General features: G+C 48.8%; 1 protein-coding gene across 1 annotated transcript in view; it reads right to left on the reverse strand.

Annotated features, from left to right (window-relative positions):
* The window catches only part of Sim2 (SIM bHLH transcription factor 2), a 45,939-nt gene that overhangs the window by 6,976 nt on the left and 12,514 nt on the right, over window positions 1–26,449 (reverse strand). The window contains exons 4-7 of the mRNA XM_076868048.2: window positions 18,896–19,004; window positions 16,081–16,166; window positions 13,639–13,838; window positions 9,276–9,382 (exon numbers count right to left, since the gene is read on the reverse strand). Of these exons, the coding sequence (XP_076724163.2) occupies window positions 9,276–9,382; window positions 13,639–13,838; window positions 16,081–16,166; window positions 18,896–19,004 (502 nt within the window). The remainder of the gene's footprint in view (window positions 1–9,275; window positions 9,383–13,638; window positions 13,839–16,080; window positions 16,167–18,895; window positions 19,005–26,449) is intronic.

Genomic DNA, 26,449 nt, shown 5'->3' on the forward strand with positions numbered 1-26,449 from the left:
GGCAAGCACCAGAAGCTGTGTGTGGGGAATGGAAAGAGTAAAGCTCTGCCCCAGCTGACCACCCCCAGCTCCAGAACATTCCTGTTTCTCAAGGTAGGTCTAGCACCATCCCCCAACTAGCAGCTGCCTGAGAGAGATCTGGGGAAGAGACCAAAGGGGCTAAATCTGTGACTATACTGGCTATTAGCACCACCTCCAGACTCATACAACACAAATTCAGCTGGTGGTATTGTACCAACAAGACAAAGCCCCCCTTTAGTCCCCACCCAAACATTCCCTGGGCTCTCCCTGCCATTTGTGCTTTCTTTCCACTTGAACACCCACATCAAAATATTTTGGTGAAGAAGGAAAAAATGCTACAAATATGATAGTCAAGGAATTATTAACCTTAATATATAAAGAGTTACTACCAATTAATAACACTAAGACCCCGAAAGCAATAAAGGGAAAGACATTAACAAACAATTCACCAAAGAAGAAACACAAATGGGCAAAGGAATGAACATGTGTTCAACTCACTGAACTGACTCATAGAGAGCCCAACCATCAAATCAGCACAGTGTAGGACTCCCTCTGTCCCAAGTGTCCAGAAGAGGCAAGTCCACAGAGACAGAGAGCAGATTTGCAGATGCCAAGGGCTGAAGCGGGAGGGGGATTGGGAAAGAATGGTAACAGGACTGGGCTGCTTCTGGAGACCTTGAAAATATTCCAGAATTAGAAAAAAGTGATAGCAGCACAGGACTCACTAAAAACCACAGAAACGGTTAAAAAGGTGAGTTTATCTAAGGAAAAAAGAAATAGCAACAGGCAATCTGGCTAATCTCTGGAGAAGGTGTTCTGTGTGCTGATGGAAGGGGAGTCAGCCTGATCCTTTGGGAAAGCAATGTGGTGGCTCATCCCCTTCCAGATTTCTACTTCCAAGAATGGATCCAGTGGAAATAAATTATGAGCAATGTAAACACAGACTGATGTACAAAGAGATTCAATTTGCTTAAAACGGAAGAAGAAAGTTTCAGGGAGATTTACCTGCCCAACAATGAGGGAAAGGGTAAATAAGTTATGAAGTACTATGCAGCCATTGAAACAGCGATTCATAAGAATTTGTGAAATGCAGATGACATAGCGTTAAGAGGAGATTCCGGAGTGCACAGAGCAGAACCCTGATCATGAAAGAATGAGCTCCCATGCGTTTGCACATGCACCAACGGTGATCTTGGACCAGCTACTGACCCTCTTGTGACTCAGTTTCCTCGTTTATAAAAGAAGGATAACCCTAGCCCTACGTTATAGGGTTGCTGGGAGGATGAGGCCTGGGTGAAGATCCTGCCGTGGCGGACACGGATGACGGGCTCAGTACATGCTCACTTGTTCTCTGACTGGTAAAACCACAGGTAATTTGCATTTTCCTCATTTCAGCTTTTCTTCATTTGCTAGATTTTCAACAAGAAGGAGGTGTGAGTTTTAGAAATACAGGGCCACATCCTTCAGGGCCACGTCCTAAGGACACACGGGACAGTCCTGCTGTGTAACAGCCGTCCCATCCCCTTGGAGAGGCAGCTCCCTCTGGGACGGTGTAGAGACCTACTCTTTCTGTCCAGAATCAACACGGCAGGGGCAAAATCAGTGCTGACGAGTGTAGGCAGAGGCAGGACTGAGAGAAGCTTGGTAGCGCCTCTCCTCTCGGGGCTTGCTCTTTAAGCAATAATAACCCCCAATGAACCAGCAAAAATCCCCACGGTTTCTACGTCCAGCCCTTTCCAAACGCCTTGCCTTGTTTACTCCAGTACCACAAACTGCGGCTGACAGTCTGAGGACAATGGGACTGTGGGAGGAAGAATCAGTGGCCTCCAGAAGGTTCTCTTAGCCATCTCTGGGGTGAGCCAACTTGTTGATGGCTCCCATATAACCAAGAGATGCCACCTAAGCAAACTGGAGTCCCAGACTCTTCTTTCTTTAGCAGAAATGCTTGCTGGTCTCCTGGACTTTAAAATCTATGCCTAAACCAGTCGCAGTGGTGCACACCTGTAACCCCTGTGGCTCAGGAGGCTGAAGCAGGAGGATCGCGAGTTCAAAGCCAGCCTCAGTAACTTAGTGAGGCCCTAAGCAACTTAGCGAGATCCTGTCTCTTAAGTAAAATACAAAAAAGGGCTGGGGATGTGGCTCAGTGAGTAAGTGCCTCTGGGTTCAATCTTCAGTAAAAAAAAAAAAAAAAAAAAAAAAGTCCATGCGTAGCAGTGCCTGCAAAGCACCATGGGAATACGACCTGAGCTTTTCTTTTTTCTGATCTTATACTTTACTTCCTCTTATTTCTTACAACACTCCAAAAAACTATTCGTAACCATGTCAAGCTGGATAAAATGAAGCCAGTTTATCCCGCATATTTTAAGAATCAAATTACAGAAATTGCTGAGACCTTATTATCTCGGACCTTCCCCGACTATCATTTTTGTCTAATTTCTGACTCTGCTATGATCAGGCTAGATACAGAGACCAAACAACCAGATACTTGGTTTTTTGATTTCCTGGTTTTTTTTTTTTTTTTTTTTTTTTTGCTTCCCTATGACCCATGGCAATGGTCAACATATCAATCCAAATCGAAATCCTAGACACTTAGTCACAACATTCCTTGCTCTGCATCAATTCTCCCTCCAGTCTGTCATCCTTGATTAGCTGCCTGAAATGATCCCAGGCTACAGAACTATAAAGTAAAGCCCTACTTGTGGTGGTGGTGGACGAGGTGTCCCCTCACCATGAGTCCCGAGGGCAGAGGCCTGCGCTGCACCCCTCTGTGTGTGGAATCTCCAACACCACCACCGGTGACGTCCTGGATTCTGCGTGATCCATGCTTAGATGAAAGCCGCTAGTCCTGTTTTTTCCCCCACCCGTGCTGGGATAGAAATTTTAGTTCCATAAATATACTATCCAGAGAAACAGGCAGCCTTCCTGGTCCTTCTAGAATTCCTCCCGCAGGTCTGGGCATATTTCTATTCTGTTTTAGATTTTTTTTTCTTTTACTCCTCTTTACCTCCCAGTATCAGGGATTGAACCCAGGCGTGTTCTACAACTGAGCTATATGCTTGGCCCTTTCTATATTTTTATTTTGAGACAAGGTATTGATAAGTTGTCCATGAATTTACGATCCTCCTGCCTTAGTCTCCCAAGGAGCTGGGATTGCGGGCTGCACCACCTCACCAACTTTTATATATATGTGTTGTAGAGGGACATGATGACTTTTACTTATTTATTTATTTTTTGTGGTGCTGAGGATCGAACCCAGTGCCTCACATGTGCTAGGCAAGTGCTCTGCCACTGAGCCACCACCCCAGCCCGCCATCTCTGTTTTACATTTTAAGGGTAGAAAAGGATGCTGCAATGCCTGTCCTGGATTGAATGGACAGTGTCTCCCCCGAAAGAGACAGATATCGGATCCTAATCCTCACAACCATGGATGTTTGAAAGAGTCTTTGCAGATGTGAGCAAGTGACAGATCTCAAGACAAGGTCCGTGGGCCCCACTTCCAACAGCAGGTGTCCCTATAAGACACACAGAGGAGACACCATGTGAAGATGAGGCCAACTGGAGTGATGTGGCCCCAACCAAGGGACACATGAGGCCACCAACAACTGAGGAAGAGGGAAGGCCCTCCCCTGGAGCCTCTGGAGGGAGCTTGGCTCTGTGGTTCTTTGACTTCAGACATCTAGCCTCCAGAGCTGAGAGACAATACCTTCCTGTTGTTTCAAGCTACCCAGTTTGTGCTAATTTGTTACAGCAGCTGCAGGAAACGAATCCCTCACCCTGCTGGGAAAAATGGTACAAGCAGTCCCTGTGCCCCCCATGGTCCTCCTCTACCAGGTGGGACTCCAGAGATTATGTAGTTGGTGATGAAACCCATCTTTTGGAACTGGGTCTCCATTTCCCAGTACAACCTCCCCCACCCCCAACACTACACCTGCTGCTAGTTGGAGGGTAGATGGACCAGGAAGAAGACATGCCAACCCAGGGGAGAGAGGAGTCTCCTAGGGAAGAGAAGAAGGTCCTTGCTACCAGCAGCCTCTTGATCTTGCCCTTCTCAGTTTTCAGAACCATGGGTTTCATAAACCTGTGTTCTTTATAAATCACCCACCTGTGGTATTTAGGTTTTTGTTTTGTTTTGTTTTAAAGAGAGAGAGAGAGATTTTTTTGATTTTTTTTTTTTTTTTTTAGTTTTCGGCGGACACAACATCTTTGTTTGTATGTGGTGCTGAGGATCGAACCCGCGAGCGCGCTACCGCTTGAGCCACATCCCCAGCCCAGACTCTGCCACTTTCTATTATACTAACTTGCCCACTCCTGCTACGTGCCTGGTCCCCTAAGCATCTGAGCTTATGACTATTATTACCGTGTGTCCTTCAGAGAGTGTTCTCCTCGGCTCTATGCTAGTTACTCTAATGTCCTATAATTTTGTCATTAACAGTTCTGCTTAAAATTTTGTAAACTGCACATTCAGGCCCCAAAGCCTTTCTGGGACATGGCCTGCGTTCTCTTCTGTCATTTCAGCTTGGCCCACTCTGGATAGGGGCCTACCCAAAGAGGTGAAATTCTCAGTCCTGTGGAAGGTCCTGATTCTTCTGAACCATGGACACAGAAGCCCACCAGGTGTCCCTCGACACCTATCATCAGGTGCACAGACACCGAGCCCTCCCCACCAGCCTGTCCTCTGCTCACCCCTAGGACCTGCCAAGTCTCCCAACGTAGCAGAGAGGGTGTCTGAGGCCAGATGACTGCATCATGCCTGGGGTCCCCAGGAACCTCCGCAGCCCACAGGAGTGAGGTGGGGTGGGTGGGAAGGCCACAGTCTCTCCTGTGAGGTCCCGTCTTCACTTGTTGTCATGGAAGGTTCTCGGGCAGACCTGGCACAGCCTCACTTGGAGACCTCCCTGGGACACCAGGCCCACTTGCCACTGCGGCCCACAGGAGCCCCCCTGGGCTGTGGTGCCACTCACACTGACCCCAGAGGCCTCCCGACAGCACTGCCAGGCTCTGCTTTTGCTCACACTTGACTTTCTGGAAGGCTGTGAGTTATTTTTCTTGGGGACCACAATTCTGCAGACCCATGGACTCTCACTCCCAGTAAAGATCATATTTAAAAAATGTGTGAAAACCAGCTGACTGTGGCTCTCGTGTCCAGTTAGGCCTCGGCAGAGCCTTGGCCCTGTCCCCAGAGAGCCTGGCTTGTGCACGCCAGTGTGCAGAGTGTAGTCTTAGAGACCTCACAGTGACCCACTCTGGTCCCACAGGGTGGCTGCTGCTTGCTCTGTCCCTGTGCTCAGGGATCTCACCAACTGGCAGGAAGGAGCATCTGCGCCTCTCACTGTGAAGTCCTAAGGAGCCCAGGTGGGTGGGACAGTGGCCTACGGTACCTGCAGCCATCTGTGGAGGATGAAGGGGGAGCAGCAGAGGCTGCCAACGTCCCCGTGTTCTAAGAGAGCCAGCAGGCCAGCTCTAGCTGATCAGAGCAAAGGACTCAAGTGCCGGGTTGGCAGCAGCCATGATGCAGCTCTGGGTGGAGCAAGGGAGGGCAGGAGGCTAGAATAACAGGCCAGCCTGGGGGCCTCCTCTCGGGCCAGGCCCCTGAGCCCTAGCACCGTGTGACAAGACTGAAAAATCACATTGCAAAGTTACGCATTCAGCCTTCTCAGGCTTCTCACGTGCTCTCCAAGCCGCCCGGGCAGCTGGACTGAGGCAACCCGGCCCAGGACTTGGGTGAGAAGCAGGCGGGATCGGGTCCCCTGCCCATGAGGTTCCCTGGGACTACCTCAGAGCAGGACTGTGCTTGGAGACAGGCCCTCAAAGAGGTGATTACAGAGGCCTGGGGTCACATCATTCTTGTGACTGGTGTCTTTACAAGAAGAGGAGATGAGGACACAGACGCACACGGGGACGTCCATGTGAGGGCACAGGACAAGACACTACTTACAAGCCAAGGAGAGGAGCCCAGAAGGAACCAACCCTGCCAACACCCGGATCCTGGACTTCCCGTCTAAGAATCGTGGAAAAATAAGTGACTGTCACTTAGGCCACCTCGTCGGCAAGTTTTGTCATGGCCACCCTCGCAATCTTGCCCAGTCCCCACGAGGAGGTGAAGGGAAGAAAGGACTTGGGTCCCTGGGTGGGCTCTATGGGGCCAAGCAGCAGCTGGACACATGGCCCCAGCCGCTGGCACCCAGCGGAGTGCAGAGAACTGGCCTGTGTGGGGGCTCCCTCAGCCCTCAAGCAGGAGCTGGACGGGAGGACGTTGCAGCTGACCAACAGGGTCCCAGGCAAGGAAGGCAGAGAGGTGACGGTGCCCCTGAGAGAGGTGTGGCCCCACCAAACAGAGAGAAGTTGAGAGCCAGGGCTGGCAGGTGAGGGGAACTGGTGCAGGCTGGTGCCTGGACTGCGTCGCACAGCCCCAGATGGTGGCCAGGGGACGTGGGAGCTGAGGAGGGGCTGGGGAAGGCTGACCTTTGCAACAGCCGGTGGCCACTCCCGCTGCCTGCCTGCTCTCCCTCCTCAGGCCCTGCCCTGAGATCAGTCCTCAGGCAGCGACTGTCAGGGGCTGGAGTCTAACTACCTCCGCTCCCTCTCCCTTGGGCTCCATAACTCTGGGGCGGGGGCCACACGGGCTCCAGAGTCCCAGGGACTGAGCATGAGCCGCCCGTGCGGTAGCCCATAGATGCAGACTCTTCCTCCCTGCTCATTTCCCTCTCCCCACCCATGTTTCAGTTCAACTAAACAACTGCCCCTGAACTCCAAGCTCAGGGTCTGTCACTGGAGTTTAAGGAAATATAACAGGTGCATCTGGACCCAGGGACGGAGAGCTGGGACCAGGAGGCCTGGCGCTGGCCTTTCTGGGCCCAGTTCTGGGCCTGGGGAAGAAAGGGAAGCCTCTGGGATCACACACTGAAGAGGTTTTGAAGTTGCCAAAGTGTCACATCATGAAGTCCCAACCCCACCACCCCGGCTGCTGGCGATGTGCTCTTAACGTTATCTGGTGAGTCTGGCTTGGGAGAGGAGGGGGTTGGGGGTTGGATCTGGAATGACCCCCAAAGTGAAGGCCTGGTTCCCACCACAGCAAGGTTCAGAGGTGGGGCTTTAGGCAGTGAGTGGATCCCGGAGACCCTGACCTCATCAGTGGATCAATCCTTGGGTCAGTCCATTGATGGGTGACTGGGCAGCAGGGAGGTAGGAGCCATCAGAGGAGGCGGTCACTGGGGAGAGGGTTTGCCTGTCCCCTGGCCCTTCCTCTCTTTCTTCCCCTGCAGCTCCCATGAGTGGATGGCTTTCCTCGGCTGCGCCTTTCCCCCATGACATTTCTGCCCTCAAGCCAGCTGCCTGAGGCTGCATCTTCTGACGCGATGAGCCAGAGTACATCTTTCTTCCTCCAAGTGTCCTTGTCAGGTATTTTGGTCACAGTGACAGACCCTGAGGGTAAACTGCCAGGTGGAGGTCATGGCCGCCCTGAGGCCTGGTGCTACCCACGCACAGGGCCTGTCTCACGATGGAGGCGAGGCATGAGTTCTGGGGTCGGCTCCCGGCACTCTGCTGGGTGAACGCCAGGGCTCCTTGATGCCAGCCCTTCTATATGCACCAGGAAACCCTGGCAGAGGGAGGCTGGGCCGTCACAGGGGCTCACAGTGGATCCACCATGCTCGCCCTCCCTGAGCCCGGGAAGAGAGTGTGCTGTCCCCTCGTCTCTGTGAGAGCTGCTCAGCCCCAGCCACCGTCAGAGCCACGGAACGGTCGCCATCATCGCCATGATTGCCTTTTTTCTGGTTTTCCTTGATTTGCCCATTCTGGCCCTGGCCAGGGTCACATGACTAGCATCACTGGGACCTTCATGATTTTTCCAAAGCACAAATCCTCTTACCTTCTCTCAGGGAAGGGGGTCCCAGCTCCAGCACCACAAATAAAATAAAAATTTAAGAAGTGAGGACTTTGAACGCCACCGGTTCTCTCTCCCCAGGCTCAGAGGCCTCGTGGGCAGCGTCCAGCCACACTCAGCAACTCTCTCCCGTGCAGCTCAATGCTGCAGCAGAAGCTCCCAGCATGCTCCTCCCCAGGAGCCCGTGGGATGGCTGCCCCCATTGCACTTCCAGCTCCCTCGGGGGTGAGGCTCTCCTACAGACTCCATCCAGATGCTAAGCTGTTGCTTCCCTACCCACCTTGGTCTCAGGAGTAACAGGGATGCTTATGAGATTGTGATTTGGAAGAAAGGAAGGAAGGAAGGAAGGAAGGATTGTTCATGTGCACACGGGAGCAGGAGTCTGCCCAGCTGAAAGTCCTGATTGCCACAGTCTCTGCCTGTGGTGAGGCGGGGAGAAGAAAACCGCAGCCACACCCCAGCGATGCCGTGTTCCACGCTGCACAATGTGGTTGCAGACAGAGCTGCCCCGGGACCTGCTGCCCACCTCCGACAAGATACCAGCAACTTGTCTTCTAACATCTATCTCTTAGCTAACCCAGCAAAGCGAGAACAGAGGACGAGCCCTCTGGGTCCCTCTGCAGGAGACCGAGCTCCTCTGACCATCTATATGTACCCACTAAACAGCAGCAGGAGGAGGAGGTGTTCCACTCCATCCAAATTATTCTTTGCTGCATTTGGACTCTCGGAGTGTCACTTTGATAGTGATACTTCGGTGACTGGAGCATCCCCTCTGAAACATGCAGATATCCCCAAATCACCTCCACTGGCCGATCAAACACTGTTCTGTTCACTCACTCCAAGCTGATTTCTATCATGGAACATGTAGTCCTCCCCTGAGCATCGCCAGCAGGGTCAGGGCTCAGCAACTGGACTCTGCTTAGGTTTAACTCCTAAATCTTCCACCTCCCTGATGAGTGACCATAGGCCAGTGGCTCTACCTCACTGGACCTCAGCATCCTCAACAGTAGAAGGAGAAGCATGCACACGAGACTCCCCCTCACTGGGTTAGTAATCTGTCTAATCCCTTAAACCAGTTCCTGACCACAGTTAAGTGCTCAGGGGTCAATTCTTCTCTGGTTATTGCGATTATTCATAGCTGGTGTGCAGACTTCATAGAGAAACTGGATTCCAAGTCCACGATCTGGAATCCAGGCAATTCCCCAACACCCTGCACCTGCCGGCTTCATGAACACGTTCTGGAGAGGATGCTAGAGAACTGGCATCTGTGAGGAAGCCCCTCTGAGGCTTCAGGCTCCTCTGGACACTGTGCCAGGCAAGGGATGCCCCCTCCCTGGCCAGCTGCCTCCCAGGCCCAGGTGGTACTACTCACGGAGGTGGTGCGCGTAGCGGAGGTGGAATGCGTCGCAGCCGTGCACGTGATGGTACAGCGTCTTCTCAATCAGGTCCTGTGGCTCGTAGCCTGTCAGCTCGGTCACCCTGGGGGAGGACGGCAACTCCGTGAGTCACACTGCTCTGCAGATTGCCTTTCATTTAAACTAATATTGGTTTTGCCAACTAATCAAGTGCTAAAAGGCTCAGGGGGGAAATGTTGATTTTGGAAAACTGAGAGTGATCTTTTTTACAAGAAGCAAATCTTTGAAGTCTCGCCCAGTGCAGGATGTAGCACTATTTGTGAGCAGGAATGTTCTGAAACCCCTGGCTCAAAGTGTGTTTGGGATGGCTTAGGACTGCGGGCTTTTTCAGGGGTGAGCTTATCTGAGGGCACATAGGAGTGAACTTTGATACCGACATGGGGAGAAAGAGGCTATGATGAGAGCAATCCTCTATTTCATGCAGAGATCACGTTTTGCATTTTGTGGATGGGCACTTGGGTTGCTTAAATCTCCACTCCATGCTGGACACTCCTAATGGACACAGTTGATCTCTGGGGACCCTGCAGTTGGGTGATTCCTACTAATGGGAATTATGGAAAATTGCAGATGTTTAAGCCTCGTATCAGTAGAGGATTATCCCAGACCCCCCAGGAGCAGTGGAACATCTGAGGATATTGTGACTAGAGGGCAGACCCAAAGCTCTCCATAGAAATGGGAGCCTCTATCCGATGCCTGTGGGACTCCACCCCTCTTTATTCCGTCAAGCCCTGGGCAGATTAATTTCCCATTCCAGCTCTTTGAAGAACAGTAGCTGTCAGCATCCAAGACCACCTCCGCACTGACTGGCCTGGGGTGGCTCTGTCTGTAGGTGAAACTGCGTGTGGCAATGGTTGGATTCCCCAGCTGGAGCCCCCGAGCTGGGAGCTGTGCCTTTAGAGGGGGGTGGCCCTAAGCCAGTGTTGTGGTGACAGATATGCAGAGACAGATGAAAGAGGAGGACAGGAAGAGATTCCAAAGGCCGTGAGACTATGATGAGAATCAGTCCTGGGGGCAGCAGTGAGGAGGGAGCACCCAGGAAGGCCAGGGTACCCGGGAGGGCCTGGGCTAGGGACCTACTAGGCAGGGTATGAAATATGTAAAATATGAGCTGCAAATTAAACTGGGCAATGACCTCACGACCATTCTCGAGCCCACTTCCCCTTTTGCTGAGCTCTGCTGGGGCGTTGGGTGGTAAATCTCTGGAAGCCTCTGGGTTCCCAGGAGGGGCTCCCTATTTGTTGTGCACATCCCCAAGGTGTTCCTACAAGGTGGAAAGGAATAGGGCTTGAGGCAGAGAAAGGAGACTTTACTGCCTCCAGTCCGGTCATTCAGGGTTCAAGGGACTTGTCTAAGGGCCACCTAGAACTTCAAGCCCCATCGGAGTCAAACTCCACGTGGCAGGAAATTGAGATGTCTGGCTTCCCCCAAAAAGAAAAACAGACATCTCCACAGCGCAGGATGAAAGAGGCTTCTTAGCCTCCTCGACGTCAAATTATAGAACAAGGGCCCTGAACGTGTAAATGAATCAGAAACACATGTATTGAGTTTCTCATCAAAGTACATACTGGCTTTAAAAATTAAAGGGAAGGGGAAGGGCTTGGCAAGATGCCCTCCTGGTTTTTTCCAAACTTCTAGTGTCTGAAGACCTGTCACAAGGATCTGCCAAACCCCAAACATTGCTGGGTTCACCCATCCTTAGCAAAAGCTCCAGCTACAGTTTCAAAATGAAGTGCCACAAACCCCTAGGTACCTAATGTCAGGTTACGCTGAGTTTGGTTTTGCCTGGGACCATCCTGGGTAGCATGCCAGAGGGCCCCTGAAGCCTACCACCCTTGCTCCTGTGACGTGGAGCCCCTGGGCCTTTGGCCAAGCCCTTGCTGTGGCTCCTGGGGTTTGGACCAGAAGCTGATGCCTCCACCCAGCCTGGCCACTGCTGTCCCCCCAGTACTGGGCCAGCCCAAGCCACTATCCCCTGGCCCAGAGGCCTTTCAAAAACCATAGGAACTGCAACCAAAGCAAGACCACAGTGACCATGAGGGATTCTCCAGTGCACTTTGGCCCCTGAAGCCCCTCCTCCATGAAGGAGTTTAGAAAAGCCTTAGGCTTTACTAGAAGCTTCCTGATACTTAGCAGGAAGTCTTGCAGGTCTTAGGTGGGACAGGAAGTCTTCTTTGAGTTTTTTTTTTTTTTTTTTCGGTGGGGAGGGGTACTGGGGATTGAACTCAGGGGCACTCGACCGCTGAGCCACATCCCCAGCCCAATTTTTTGTGTTTTATTTAGAGACAAGTTCTCATGGAGTTGCTTAGCAACTCACTAAATTGCTGAGGCTGGTTTTAAACTCACGATCCTCTTGCCTCTGCCTCCAGAGCCACTGGGATTACAGGTGTGTACCACTGCACCCAGCCTTTGAGATCTTTACCCTTTTTCTCTAGTTTCTCCAGGGGTACAGCCCTTACAGGGAGGTTCACGGGCCCTCACTGGTACCCCACAGGCCGTATCTGAGGAACTCGTCAGGAAGCAGCCTGTATTCCAGCTAACCACCTGCACCCTTTGCTGGAAGACCCTCTGCATTTCACAGTGGTGTGGGCTGAACAACTTGAAAAGACTCCACATCTTCCCTCTGGGACACCCCTTCTTTCCTCTTCTAGAGAATTAACTGGATCTCAGGGTGGTTTTGTTTGTTAGTTTGTTTTTAATTTTCTGAGAAATATTAGGAGGCAAAACAAGGGAGAAAGTAGTTGGATCCTCCCTAGTTCCCTCGGTAATGACCTTGGACAGCCAATTTCCAGCCTGCTTTCAGAAGTGATTCCTAAATTGGGAAAAAAGAAGTCTCCTATCACTGCATGGCCCACTGCAGGAGGCAGCTGGCCTGGCCTCCTCCCCATAGGGGCTCCTTCTGCAGGGCAGAAAAAGAGCATTTGTTACCCTTGGGCCACCCTCAAAGGTGTCAGCAGCTCCCCCAAAGAGTCCTAGTTGCCCTTGGCTTGCAGTTTCTGTGACAATAATGGTGACTCTCTAACACCACCTCTTGCTGCTCCTCTGTCTTGGATGGTTCTGAGATACAATCATGGTAAGCTCAAGTCATTTCTGTCTCTACCTCCTGCCCCTACCTAGCTTTGTCTTTTAAAAGTAAAAAAAAAAAAAAAAAGTAAGAATAACAAGTAGTAGCCAGGCACAGTAGTGCACACCTGTAATCACAACTACTCAGAAAGCTGAGGCAGGAGGATTTCTTGAACTTCTGGTTCAAGGTCAGCCTGAACAACATAGAAAGACCCTGTTTCAACAAAAAAGGGGGGAATATAATCAGTAAATCCTGGCTTCAGGACACATAGGAGACAAAATGGATATATCCCTTCTCCTAGAAATCTCAGCCACATATGCCAAGTTAGGAGAAGGATCTCTGACAGCTCATTCTTGCCTGCACAGTCCAGGAATCTATGGGATGAAGAACAAGGTGGCCTTGCAGGCAACTGAGGCTCTGGGTTTGCAGCTAAGGTTCTGAGTTTTCTGTTTCACATCTCTCATCTAATTTCAACCTTCTCTAGTCTTGTGGTAGCCAGTGCGTGGACAGGTCTCCTATTTTGCAGATAAGAAAATGGAAGAGGCCCCACAAGCCAAAGCCTCAAGACCATACATGAGTGAAAAACATCTCATTATCCCCCATAAAAATACAGTTATTACTTGCAAAAATAAATTTAAGTTAAAAAATAATAAAAAGTTAAAAGACTTTGAGGCCAGCAGCCTGCCCTGGGAGAGACCTGAGGCCGCTCTAGCGCAGCCTCCAGAGACAAGAATCGGTGTGCCTCTGCCTCACTCACGCTCCCTTCCCCCAGCCCAGACACAGGCAGGGCACTGGCTGAGCTTGTGGTCAAGTGTTCCCCCAGGGAAGGCGACCTCTCTGCTCCCAGCCTCCAATCTGCCATGGCTGTGGGGGATCTGAGGGCTTCACACACTGCTCAGTGTGGAAACCCATCGGTTTTAAAATCCTACCGGCTTGGCGGAGAGACAAGACATAACTCTGATCCTGTGGGCCTTCAGAAAAGGATAACTTGTGCCCACAACACATATTCCCATTCCAAACTCCACTGAAATGACTCAAATATAACTTAATTAATTAAAATAAGTCCCAGAGTCCAAAGCTGAATTAATTCTTTCCATTCATGACTAGATTTCACTAAATCCCTTTCTAATCCACATTCTTAGTAGGACTTATTCCTTGTTATAGTTTGGCTTAACATCGCGGAGCTCTCTGGGGCCACTTTCTATCATCGGTATCTTCCAGAATGTCACAGCAGTGCTGTTGGCAGGTGCCACACTCACCTGGAATCCAGGAATATCAGCTTCAGATCGAGGCTGGCCCTGAACATGAACATGTTACTGTGCAGCTTGATCTCTGTGATGGCACTGGGAGGCAGGGACTGGCCCACCGCCACCAGCCCCACGATCTGGTAACAGGAGTCGTACAGGGACATGTCCAGCATGTACTGCCTGATCTTCAAGTAGCCGCTGCAGTGGATGACCTGGGGGAGCAGAGGGCAGGTCAGCTGGCCGTGGCACCCACTCCTCCTGACTCCTTTCACGGAACGTCCCCAACCCAGGTTCTACCGAGTATGTGGCCAATATGCTGACTGATGCCTTTCTTAGCAGACAGTGTCACAGTAAAATATAAGGGCTGTCTTATTCTGTCAACCATGAGTAAGGAATGTCACAAATTAGGACTCTCTGACATAGGATGAGTTTATATGTAAGGAACCCACTGCGAGTCGTGCTTAGAGAACACAGCAAGACCTTCTTAGAAGACAGCCATTTGTTTCACTAATGCTCGCTTCAGTGATTAAAATGCTTCCCACCTTCCTTTGGGACTGAATTTGACCTCTGCATCACTTGATATGCTCCTACACTCCAGTAAATTAAAAATCCTTTCAATCGATTTTTTTAAAATCTTCATTTTTATGTCTTTTAATTTCATGTATTTTGATTCAAGATCTTAATAATCAATAAGTCAGAGTGGCTATCTAGAAGCCTTCCAGTTAGAGCCAAAGACCATGTAGGCAAGAATGCACCAAGTTCAAACAGGAACCTCTGTACCACCTGGAGCCTGATGAGCAGAAGCATTTATGCCAGTTAAAGTTGGTAACAGGCTGGGGCACAGCTCTGCAGGGTATAGCTTGTTGGCCTGCACGAGACTCTGGGATCCAGGATGGCAGAAACATATTAAGTCAGTAAAATTGTGCTGGAATCACAATCATCGTAACTGCAGTGGTACAGACTAACATCCTTAGCCCTCAAGTTCTCTGTTCAAAAACCCTTTCTCCAGGATCCCTCAAGGTAGTCATCGTCTTTAGAGCTGGAAGAAATCTCCAAATCCTTCTAGTCTATTCTCCCATTTTACTGAGCAGGGAGATGAGGACAAGATAGACAGATGATGTTCTGGTGCAGACGAGACAGCTGGACAGTCAATAAGCAGCAGACACAAGTCAAGAGCCAAGTCTCCTGAAGAATGTCTCGGGGAGAGGCCGGCCTGGTGGCTGCCCATCCTGGCCCAATGCGGCTTAGAGCCTGGGACAATTAAAAACCAAGGGAGCAGGGGCTGGGGGAGCAGCTCAGTGGTAGAGCTCTTGCCCCTCGGTGGCAGGCCCTGGGCTCCATCCCTAGTATGGCAAAAATAAAATAAAACAGAACAAATGAGGGGGTCAAGGTCCAAGGGAAGAGCTCAGAGTCGGGTGGCCGAGGAGGGCCCAAGGGGAAGGGTCAGCCTGGAATGGGGAAGGCACTGGGAGGAGCTGAGGGGAAGGAAGACCCTGGGCTGGGAGGGGCTGGGAGGGGTGTTCCAGAAAGAGAGGACAAGGCACAGATGCCTCCTCTTCTCCCCGCCCTCCTCCCTCCTCTTCAAAGGAACAAATGTTTCTAGAAAAGCTTCCTAGCTGCCTCCAAGGGCAGAGTGACTGATGGCTGTGACCTCTCAGGGAGGGCAGCAGAGAGGACCCTGGAGGCAGTGGGGAGCTCAGAGAGAGGACCGGGGGTAGCAGGCTCCTGGCGCACAGCAGACTTCCTTAACCCACGTCAGCTGCCTCTGACATGGTGGAATGTCAGCCGGCTCTGCAGGTCACCTGCTCCTAGACGCTGGAATCAGCCAGAGCAAGCAGGGGCTGGGCATGGAGGTCCCGGCTCCACAAGGCTCACCATCCCTCTCCCTCTCTGCTCCCTTCCTTCAGTACACAACGAGGACAGCCACCCTCCGGTCCAAGGGCTGGGGTGACTGTGTTCACCAGACGTGGTAGCTCAGAGCAAAGCTCTACTTGGCACTGAAGAATGGGCCCTGTCATCACTGCCAAGCACATGATCACCAGCCCTGGATGACGGAACATTCCAGGGTAAGAGGGACATCTCTGTGCTCTGAGTACTCACGATGGCCTGGGGCCTTGCCGGGGACTGTGGATCCTCAACAGGGGCAGCTGCCACTGTGGGACTGTCCAGCTTGCAAAGTGGAACTTGTGGGCACCAGGGCAAAAGTCTAACCTGAGCCACAGCCACTTCTGGTCTCAGGGGACGAGAGCCAGCCAGGCTGGACTATCCCTCTAAAGCATCATCCCTGATGTGGGCCCCAGGAGCAGACACGAGCCAGTCACTCTGCCCTGGTGGGGATGACACGTTCGGCTCCTGAGGCTTCCCTTCTGCAGACATCCTTGAGTGTGAGGCGGAATACCAAGTACCCAGTACAGAACCACGGCCAGCTCCTCGTCCCCCCAGGGCCCTTCATACCTTGTATCCGCTGCACGTCAGGCCCGCGTTTCTTTTTGCCAGGACGCACTTCATTCGGAGGAAGAAGGACCTCTCTATCTCGTACTCTGAAAGCAGGAGCGAGGTTCCATGGGCCCCTGTCCCACCTGCTTCCCATCTCCCTCCCATACAGCATCATGAAATTCCCAGGGCCACAGTCAGAGGCCTGCTCCTCTGTGCCCGGACCCGGACCCTGAGACCTTACTAAGGTCTGGGTGAGGAGGGGAGAGACTGGCCCTGTCCTGGTGTGGCTTCCACAGGCCCCAAAAGAGACCAGCTCAAGTCTCAGCCACAGCCTGGAGGCCAGCCTGGAGTCAAGGGTTGGGCCTGGCAGAGCTCCACCGGCCACCGTCACCTCCTAGAGGCCACAGAATGGCTTGGCATCGGGAGAACTTCCTGGCAGTCTTGGGGTGGGTGCCTGAGACACCATGAAGGCCCAGAAGGGTCCGACTCCCCTCAGGTAGCAGATGCTAAGTGTCAGTCACAGCGTAGGCTCTTTCCCTGGCAGAGGGGGCCGGCCACTCATACCTCCTGCCAGCTGCACTGTGGGCACTGGGCGCCGAGAACCACCATGGCCAGAGCAAAGCTTTGGCCCTCATTTCTGGCCCTGGAAGGAGCAGCCCTTGTCTCCACCTCCCCAGGGAACCCCTCACAGCTTAGCTAAGCCAGACCTTTCTTTCCTTTCTTTGAAAGGCCCTGTGCATAAGTCTCGGTTCTCACTCTTGCAAACATATAGGAGTCCTCCTCTGCTTTAAAGGACACCAGCCCTCGGAGACAGCAATAGAGAAAGGCCACACCTCCGAGCGAGGGGCTGTCACTCCACTCTAAATAGACATTTGTTGGAGGTTAATAAGTTTATCTATTTATTTATTTTGTAAATAAATACAAGGCCCTCACACATGCTAGGCAAGTCTCTAGCACTGTGCTACATTCCCAACCTTTTCCATTTTGAAACAGGGTTTCACTAAGTGGCTGAGGGACTGCCCTTAAACTAGTGATCCTCCTGCCTCAGCCTCCTGAGAGGCTGAGATTACAGGCATGCACCATTGTGCCTGGTGATAAATTTATCATTAAAAAAGGATTGGGCCGGGCATGGAGGCGCACACCTGTAATCCCAGCGGTTTGGGAGGCTGAGACAGGAGAATTGTGAGTTCAAAGCCAGCCTCAGCAACTGTGATACATTAAGCAACTCAGTGAGACCCTGTCTCTAAATAAAATACAAAATAGGGCTGAGATGTGGCTCAGTGGTCGAGTGCCCCTGAGTTCAATCTTCAGTACCAAAAAAAAAAAAAAAAAAAAAGGACTGAAGTGGAGCAAGGCCCTGCCTCATGGAAGTCTGGGAATTGACTCAGAGGCCTCCTTGGTTCCCCCAGCTGGACAGGCTGTGTGCTTTACCCACTGTCCTCCTGTCTGAACCAGACAGATGTCACTGAGGTGTGGAAGCCCACGTCTCAAAAGTACCACCTGGTCTTACTCATCTGGGGGAGGGCGCACTTCTCACACATTTAACCAGTAGCAGAAGGCCACTGCCAGGCAGGGGGCACCCTGTGCGGTGTTTTAAGCAACAGCATGGTGTTCTGAGGAATTCTCTAGGACTCCTGCTGTCTGTGTCCAGCTTTGAAAACACACCACAGTGGAAGAATTAGTCACTGTTGTTGGGAATGACTCTCTCGGCATCATTTTTTCATGTTGATTTAGACGCCATCCCATCCCAACGACTATCAAAGGCTGTAGTTATAGTCGGGCCCCGTCTTGTCTCAGAAGCTGGCACACCAGACTCTCTCCTTGGAAAGGAACAGCGATATCCACTGCTGCTGGACAACTGAACATGCGCTTCTGTGGTCCCCCCTCCAAGCCTGAGGGTAATCTTGCCCAGGAGGGAACAATAAGAATGAAAGCCATATTTCTCCTCCATGGCTAAATGTCCTCACCACTTTGAAGCCTTTTATTTGCATTTTGTTCCACTGGGGGATTGGGTCCCTATTGGGTATTATAGTCTAAAGCATAAGTGAGACCCATTAGCCTGCTGGCCTCTCTGAGCTGTCCACGAAGTTAAGAGGCAGGGGTCCCGGAAAACTTCTGTATCTTCCCAGCATTTGTTATAATTTTGTGATGCCCAGGGCTTCTTAACTGATTTGTGCTATGGCAAAAAAAACCTAGACCCCTGCTCAGAGTTACACTTTTAAATGCATAAAATAAAATGCATCTAGTTACAAAATAAACCAACTGTGTAGGAAAGTAGTTATCCCAGTATTTAAACACATAGTGGCACACCCTGAACATGGATGTAAGTGTGCTATTTTATCACTACATTAAATAACAAGGTTCAGTGGTGGCTCTCATGACTTCCAGAATTCTGCAGTAGCCATGAGCATAAATGACATGTTGACATGTCCACCATGGCTACAAGGTAACATGAAAATAGCAAAGCCACTGTCCTCCTGCTCTCAGGACGGTTTACCGTCTGTGGTCATAGCAAAGGAACTGCTGTCACCCAGGGGAATGTCAGGTGTAGTTCCCCCCAGGCAGTTTCACAGCCCCCTGGGCGGTATCCTCAGAAGCTGCAGCCCAGGTCTAGACCCGTGAGGCTGCAACCTGCAATTCTAAATCACGAGCACCTTTGTCCCCGGCAGCACTGAATAGTCTTTGGCAGTAATGGGGGTTGGTTTAAATAATCTGGTTTAAAAGACAGAGGCCAAAATGATGGGGCCAAGTGTTGCCCTGGTAACCCCTAGACCTTGGCAGGTGTGGTGAGCCAAGCCCTGGGTCATAGTTGAGAACGTGGCCGAGGAACTACCTTGGAGCAGGTGATGGTGGAGAGGCGGGTGGGCGGACAGGACAGCCGTCACCTCCTCGTGGTCGGATGGATGGATGTACTCATAAATACTGTTGCCTGTGAGCTCCACCTGCAGGGAGGGGAGGGGCAGAAATGTCGCCATCTCACCAGGGTTGGCACCAGGGGGAAGTGCAGGGTGTGCCACATGCTCACACCCTGCTGGGGTCAGGACTGGAGTCTGCCCACGACCCACACCTGCGTCAAACGTGGAACCTTTGCCTCCCCACAGCCCAGCTCTGAACTGCCTACCATGCCTGAGCCCAGGGAGGCCCGAGCAGGAGGGAACGCCCTGGAGGGGCCTTGGAGGGGCCTGGGCAGCGTCCTTCAGACAGAGACAGCTCAAAATGGACTCCGACTCTCTGGGCTCTGTCCTGCACCCCCACTCACATGCTGCCTGCCTGAGATAGCCACTACGGCCCTGCTGTGCTCCCCCCCCCAGAGCCGCGTCCACTCCACCTCTCAGAGCTGACCAAGGGACCACGGGAGGCTCTACTCTGACAAAGCCCCTTTCTTCAGCAGCTCTGAACCGTGTGCCTCAGGCACTGCCAGGCCTCTCTCACATTGCCAGAAATGTGTCTCTGGCCTTCCTGGTCCAAGATGACTGTGCAAATTCTACAGCTCTGGCCCAAGGGTGCGGCTGTGTCTCTGTGTGACCTGCAGGAGGGATTGGGGCCACTCCAGTCAGCCACATGATGTGGTGGTTATTTCCTGGGGTTGCTACCTCAACACCAGGGTAACACCTACTTCCAGACACGCCCCACAGTAGGGGGCAGCTCTGCAGCCACATCTGTGTGGGCCTGGACCTGGCTCTGCAAGAATGGGTGGTTCCAGAAAAACCCCGCTACTGGGATATTTGCACAGAGGGCCCTGGTGGTCCAGTTCCTGACTGTGAGCACCTTTAGAATGTTCTCCCAAGCATGGATGCCACTCAAGGATATGCTATGGAGTCCTTGAGACCTGCACCCCTTCACAGATGGGCAAAGGCACAGAAAGTTTCAGAAACAGCCACCAGGCCAGCCTTCTGAGCACTGGGGTACAGTCCTGTTTTCAAGGCTCCTATTAGTAGAGTTGGGAGTGACAGATAAGGACAGTTGTCAGTGTACCCCAGTATTGTTTGGAGGCGCATCAGGGAGAATGATGGTAATTTCAACGCAGCCAGTGGGAACCCCAAAGCCCAGCATGTGAAATAGTGCCCTTGGGAGGCAAAGGACCTTGAGTGGGTCGGAAGAGTCTTCACAGCCCTGTCCAAGGGAGGTGTGACCCTAGGGAGCACAAGGAGGCTGTGGCCATCCTGTGTCTGGCCAGGGCATATTTGCAGACTACCTGCTGTCAGTCAGAGGGCCATCTACAGAGGGGCAGCCCTGCAGGTGCCATGTGCCATGTCCCACAGCAGCATAAGGCCAGCCAAGTGGCTCAGTGAGAAGTTCTCCCAGGAGCCTCGGGGCCCTCAGCTCTCCACTTGGAACCAAAGGGCCATGGAGAGGTGAAGTAATGTATCCCACTCCTCCCAGCGAGTTCTCCTAATCTGTCAAGATGTGGCAAACTGCCTTCTTTATTCAGAAGAGATTGTTTCTGGTCTGCCAAGTAATTTCATCCCCTCAAAAGGCTTGCATGGCTCCGCTCTCTGCATTGTTCCTGGAGCACCTCCTTGGAATACGAGGCAAGCAGAGCACAGAGAGAGTCCTGTTACAGACATCCCCTGTCACCTCCTCAGCAGCCACCTCCCGAATCCGGGCCTCAATGGGGATTGGCCCATGTGAAAAACTTTTACGTCATTTTGTTGGGAAAAGAGAGAGAGAGAGAGAGAGAGAGAGAGAGAGAGAGGGAGGGAGAGGGAGAGAGAGGGAGAGAGAGAGAGGGGGAGAGAGAGAGAGAGAGAGAGAGAGAAATGAACCTTCTTCTTTCAAGTCATTCCTGTTACCCCTTAAAAAGTTTTAAGTAAACCAGCAACATTTAAGCCAGCCACATGAGTCAGAGCAGTCTCCTTTATCCTGATGGCAGCTATGGGGCACATTACAGAGTGCTATCAAAATGGGGAGTTTCGAGCTAAACACTAAAGAAGCTGGATTTTTAAAATCATTATTTCAATGGCTTACTATATATGTATTTATTTATATATTAATTTTGGGGGGCTGGAGGCTGAACCCAGGACCTCAAGCAAGCTAGACAAGCACTGTGCCATTGAGGTCCAGCTTATTTTAAAATAATTATAATAATAATAATGTTTTGGTATTGGCCTGTAATGGATACCCTTATCCATGTTTTAAGGAAAAAAAATGATCATTCTGGTTTGCCTGAAATTCTTTTTGAGAGAAAAAATAGTACTTTGCGGGGCTGGGTTGTAGCTCAGTGGCAGAGCACATGCCTAGCAAGTGTGAGGCCCTGGGTTCAATCCTCAGCACCACATAGAAGTAAATACATAAAGATATTCTATCCATTTACAACAAAAATTAAAAAATAAAAAAAAATAGTACTTTACTAATGTCTCTGTTGAGAAACACCTTCAGTGACTTGCAGGAAACTTGTATCTCTACTGATTAGGGGTGGAATTTGTGTTTTAATCCCCAAATCTTTTCATCTATTTCCAAAGATCCTGTTCTCATCAGAGATTGGAGAACCAGGAGAGCCAAGAGGCAGGGAAGGAGGGCTTGATTTTCTGAGTTCTTGGGTCCATTATAAAACGGACAGGAAAACACTAAGACTGTCTAGGAAGTAAAACAGCCTTCAAATAAAGGAAATGTTTTTACAGAACAAATTCTGGAATGATAAAACAGAGCTGACCTTAACTCAAAATTATGGTTGACATGTGTTTCCTGTATTTATTTATCTATTCATGCTTTTCAATGCTGGAAGAAATGTGACTACCTTGCAGGAAAAAAAAAAAGTGTGTGTGTGTGTGTGTGTGTGTGTGTGTGTGTGTGTGTGTGTCTGTCTGTCTGTCTAGAGAAGGAGAGAGGGTTGTTGCCATAAAACTCCCTGGACTCGTACATCAGACTTATTAAAACAGAACTTTGATGTGATCGGTTATTATTTGTAGAACCCTGCTAACTACAAAATGAATGACTTTTCTACTAAGAGCTTTTTTATGTTTTGCTGAATAGCTTTTCCTCCTGCCAAGAAAACTGCCTATGATAAATACAACACTAAAAGGGTATATTCTGTGGGGAAGGGCAGAGTCACTCGGCACTGGGGAAATGCACATTACTCTGTTTTGGGTGTTTTGCTGAGTATGGTAAATTGAGCATTTAAAAATAAAATGGTTTGGGTTTCAGGGTTCAAGTTATGTCAACAAACATAAAACATCGTCCTTTCTCTTTATTTCAAAAGTGAAAGAATTTGGTCTTGTGCCTCTAACCTACACGGTTGTTGTTTGTATGATTGTGTTTCTGGTATCAATCTCAAATATTACATTTTTCTTTATGTGTCTCATAAACAGCTATTTTATATGAAAATGTATACTAGTAACCTCAATGTTATATAACATGGAACTTTGGTAAGGAAATCTGAACCACAAGGATATTTAAAACTATATATAGCAGCTATACAGGGATTGTTTTTGCTTAAATATAAGTAAAATAATTACAATAATAAGAACAAAAAAGGAATCAAATCCGTTGGTAAATGTTCAGTGAACATTATGGATAAGAGTGCTTCCCGGCACTACTTTTTCCAACATATTAAAATACGTCTGTATGTTTTTGTGCCTGCAAACCTGACAGAATTCCCAGGTTGGATGCATCTGTTTTCTAATGCTCGGCCTCTGGACTAGGTGGACAAACTGTACTTTCTCTTATCTCTGCCGTTTTTAATACCACAGTTTAACAACGATGACCTCTTGTTTACTAGCTTAAAATTAACAAAACAAAACAAAACAAAACTCTGTCATGAGACGTAGATTTTTTAAAATTCCAATACTGGTATTAAAAAAGTTTAATGAATCCTTTTTAAGCCTGGTGCAGCGGCACATGCCTACAATCCCAGCTACTTGGGAGAATGAGGTAAGTTCGAGGGCAGACTGAGCAACTAAGCAAGACTTGCCTCAAAATAAAATAAACATGGTCTGGGGGTATAGCTTAGTGGTAGAGCACTTGCCTAGTATGGAAGAGACTCTGGTTCCATCTCCAGCATTTAAAAGGAAAAAAAAAAAAAGCTTTGGGTTTGAAGAATATAAAGAATCATTTTTACATCCTCAAATGTATAATTCAGGTATTTAGATAGTACAGATCAAAAGCAGGACAAAACAGAACAATTCCCTTCTGTTGTGAATTTTCACGTGATTATGGTAGAACTGATGGGGGAAGGTATGTTCCTATGACCCTCTACCAAGGAGTATAACCTTGACTTAACATGAACCTCACTTAATGAGATAATGTCACTGAGAGTGATTGAAAGTTCTAGGAACACAGACGAGCACCATGTAAATATAAGCTATTACTACAATTGCTATTCACCAGAAAACCTTTTAAAGCATTACTCTGTCTACTGGGTAAAGTTTTACTAATATTTTTGTGTGCATGCTGGGGATTGAACCCAGGGCCTGGCGCATGTTAGGCAAGAACTCTACTACTGAGTTCTATCCCCAGTCTGTAAGCCTATTTTATTAAGGTTTTTGGTTTGTTATATTTGTCCAATTCTTTGCTAATAATGAAAATAATCTAAAGGGTGCAAAACATTTTTAAAAAGAGTAGTTGGGTATTTGACATCCTATTCAATACTTTATTTTACTGTTTAAGTAAAGAAGACAGAAAAAAATACACATTGCAATTCTATCTAGATTTCCTTCTGTGGAGTTAATCATGAACAGAAGGCAGATCTAAGAGAAAAGTTTGTTGTTGCTTATTTAAACAGTTCACTGTGGAACACTCCCCAGCCACTGACCAGGGGCTCACACTGGCATTACAGTGTTTTTGTAGATGCAGACGGAGGCTAACACAACTCCTCCAAGAAATCAGAAAAAAATCAGTTGCCCTACATGATCAACTTGACTTATCTTTTTTACAATTGTCCTTTCACAGGCAACAAAGAAACTAAAGGAATCTCTACAACTTGCTTAGCAAATGGTCATACCTGGATTTTCTTCCCTTTTAAAACAACGATACAAAGTTGGTTTTTTTTGCATATGATGAAAAGGAAACAGCTTACTTTTATGCTGCCTCCATTTCCTCATGTGGAGTTAATCTTGACAGGAGGCTTAGTCATTACCTTTCCAATGTGTTGGTCATTCTTAATTATTGTGTTCATAATCAACAGAATCTTTTTCCCACATAAAAAGAGTCTGTGTGGGGTGCAGGGTAGGCTGGTAGGCTGAGCTGCCTGAGCGACAGATTGCTTAAGTTGTGCTCAGTACCTAATGATGTGCCCACATATTCCAAGTGACCGAGCAACCCTAAGAGATGCCCACCAAAGGACTCTAGTTGCAAACTGTATTTAATGAAAGTGAGGCTGTCTGGCTTTTGTATAGCTCCCTATAATTCACAAATCACACAAAATGGTTATTCTGATCTGTTTCCCAGCATGATCTGAAAGAGAGATAGAGCAGGCATTACCATATTATTTAAAATATAACCCCAGGACATTAAGTTCCTGGATAGTTGAATTTATTTCCCGTTTTGTTTTGACTGCTAGGGATCTCAGATATAAATTTAATACTGAAAAATAGTGGTCAAATTGATTTCTGTGATCATATGCAGAAATACAACGTTGTATCCTTGTTTTAAAAGGGGGGAAGGGCCAGTACTACCATTTTCTAAGAAAGTTGTAGATTCCTTTAGCTTCTTTGTTCCCTGTAGAGAAGACAATTGTAAAAAAAAAAATAAGTTGATCATGCAGAGCAACTGGTTTTTTTTCTGATTCCTCAATGAGGTTGTGTTAGCCTCCGTCTGCAGCTACAAAAACGCTTTAATGTCAGTGTGAGTCCCTGATCAAAAATTTTTTGACAAATCATCTTAAAAGTATGTGAAATGTTTTATCTTATTTGTGACAATATTGTAAGACTATCAAAAATAAATTATAATTTTAAAAGGTAAATAATCCACAGATTAGGTCAGAAGTAGAAACCAGTCTAGGTGCAAGTAAATAATTCTGATTAATTCTAAAAAATGTAAAGTAATAAATTTTTTTTTCTTTCCTTTCTATTTATTTGTGGAGGATTGGGGGTGAGGGGTGGGCAGGACTTATTCAGCTAAGCACATTCTCTACCACTAAGCTGCTACAACCTCCAGTCCCATAGAAATAGTAAATCTAATCTTCTCAAAACATTTTTCAGTCTGTACACATATTTATCCCACGGTTCACATAGATGCAAGAGTCAAGCTTTGGAGGTTGGGGTTGTGTGCTTGCCTAGTATATGTAAGGCTCTGGGTTCAATCCTCAGCACCACGTAAAAATAAAATAAAAATATTGTGTCCACCTATAACTAAAAAATAAACATTAAAAAAAAGAGTCAAGCTTTGATAAACTATTTGGGATAGCAGGTCCCATAAGAGAAGAGAGAGTAAGAAACAACCTTCTAAACAATTTTAATATGCAATTTCCTTTAACAGACTTTGCATAGGAAACACACAAGCCCACTTGGATATGGAGAAGGATGTGCATACATTGGAAGAGATGGCTGTAAAACAATGACAAGTTTGTTTGTTTGTTTTTAATGTACTGGCAGGAAAAGAAAAGGAATACACCAAACTCAGGTTTGATAACTTTGTTTTTCAATGAGAAAAACTCAAGTAACATTAATAGGCATGTTCCATTTGGGCTTAACTGTGGAGGAGGGTGGACAGAACAGGTCACTCACATGCCTTTCTGGAGCCCTGTTCTGTCTCTGTCGTTCATTGTAGTATGTCCTCACTTGTGATGAAAATTCACGCTGAGAGCTCACAATATAAAGGAACGTTTAGTCCTGGCATGTATAAAAAAAAATGTGACTTTTATCTCTCTGCTCCACGCTTGTTAAATCAGAGATGTGAAAGGAAAACCCAGTGTGCTTCTCCCTGTCGGGGCCATCCACAGGCCCAGACAGCAGCCGGACCCTCCACCCAACCCTCATCTGGCTGGGGGGCGACAAGCTGAGGTCATCTCTTCCTTCTAAGGGAGGAACCCCCTTTTCAGAAGATGGTTTCACTTTTCCAGAAAAATGGGTAATATTTAAATGTTCTAAAGAAACCAGGACCTTGCAGTGCAAAACAGTAGTAAACTGAATTTTATGAGTTTCTATCACAAGCATATAAAATGCTTTACTGAAACAACCACTGAACTGGAAAAACTCAGGAAAAATGACCTTGAATTCCATGTGAACACTCATAAATCTACCCCTTCCCTTTCTGTCTCCCCAAAGCACATGCCACATAAAATCCATGTTCTACAGCAGCTTCCTCTCACCTCACAGCAACGCACAATACCATGTGCAGCCCAGCATGTGTGGACTGACTGGAGGTCCCCTGGGGAAGCTCTTTTCTGTGCCATCTAACATCACTAGGTGAGCAGATAGGGCAGGGCATAGGACAGACTCAGAACAGGAAT

The sequence above is a fragment of the Callospermophilus lateralis genome, chromosome 10, assembly GCF_048772815.1.
Source record: "Callospermophilus lateralis isolate mCalLat2 chromosome 10, mCalLat2.hap1, whole genome shotgun sequence".
Lineage (NCBI taxonomy): Eukaryota > Metazoa > Chordata > Mammalia > Rodentia > Sciuridae > Callospermophilus > Callospermophilus lateralis.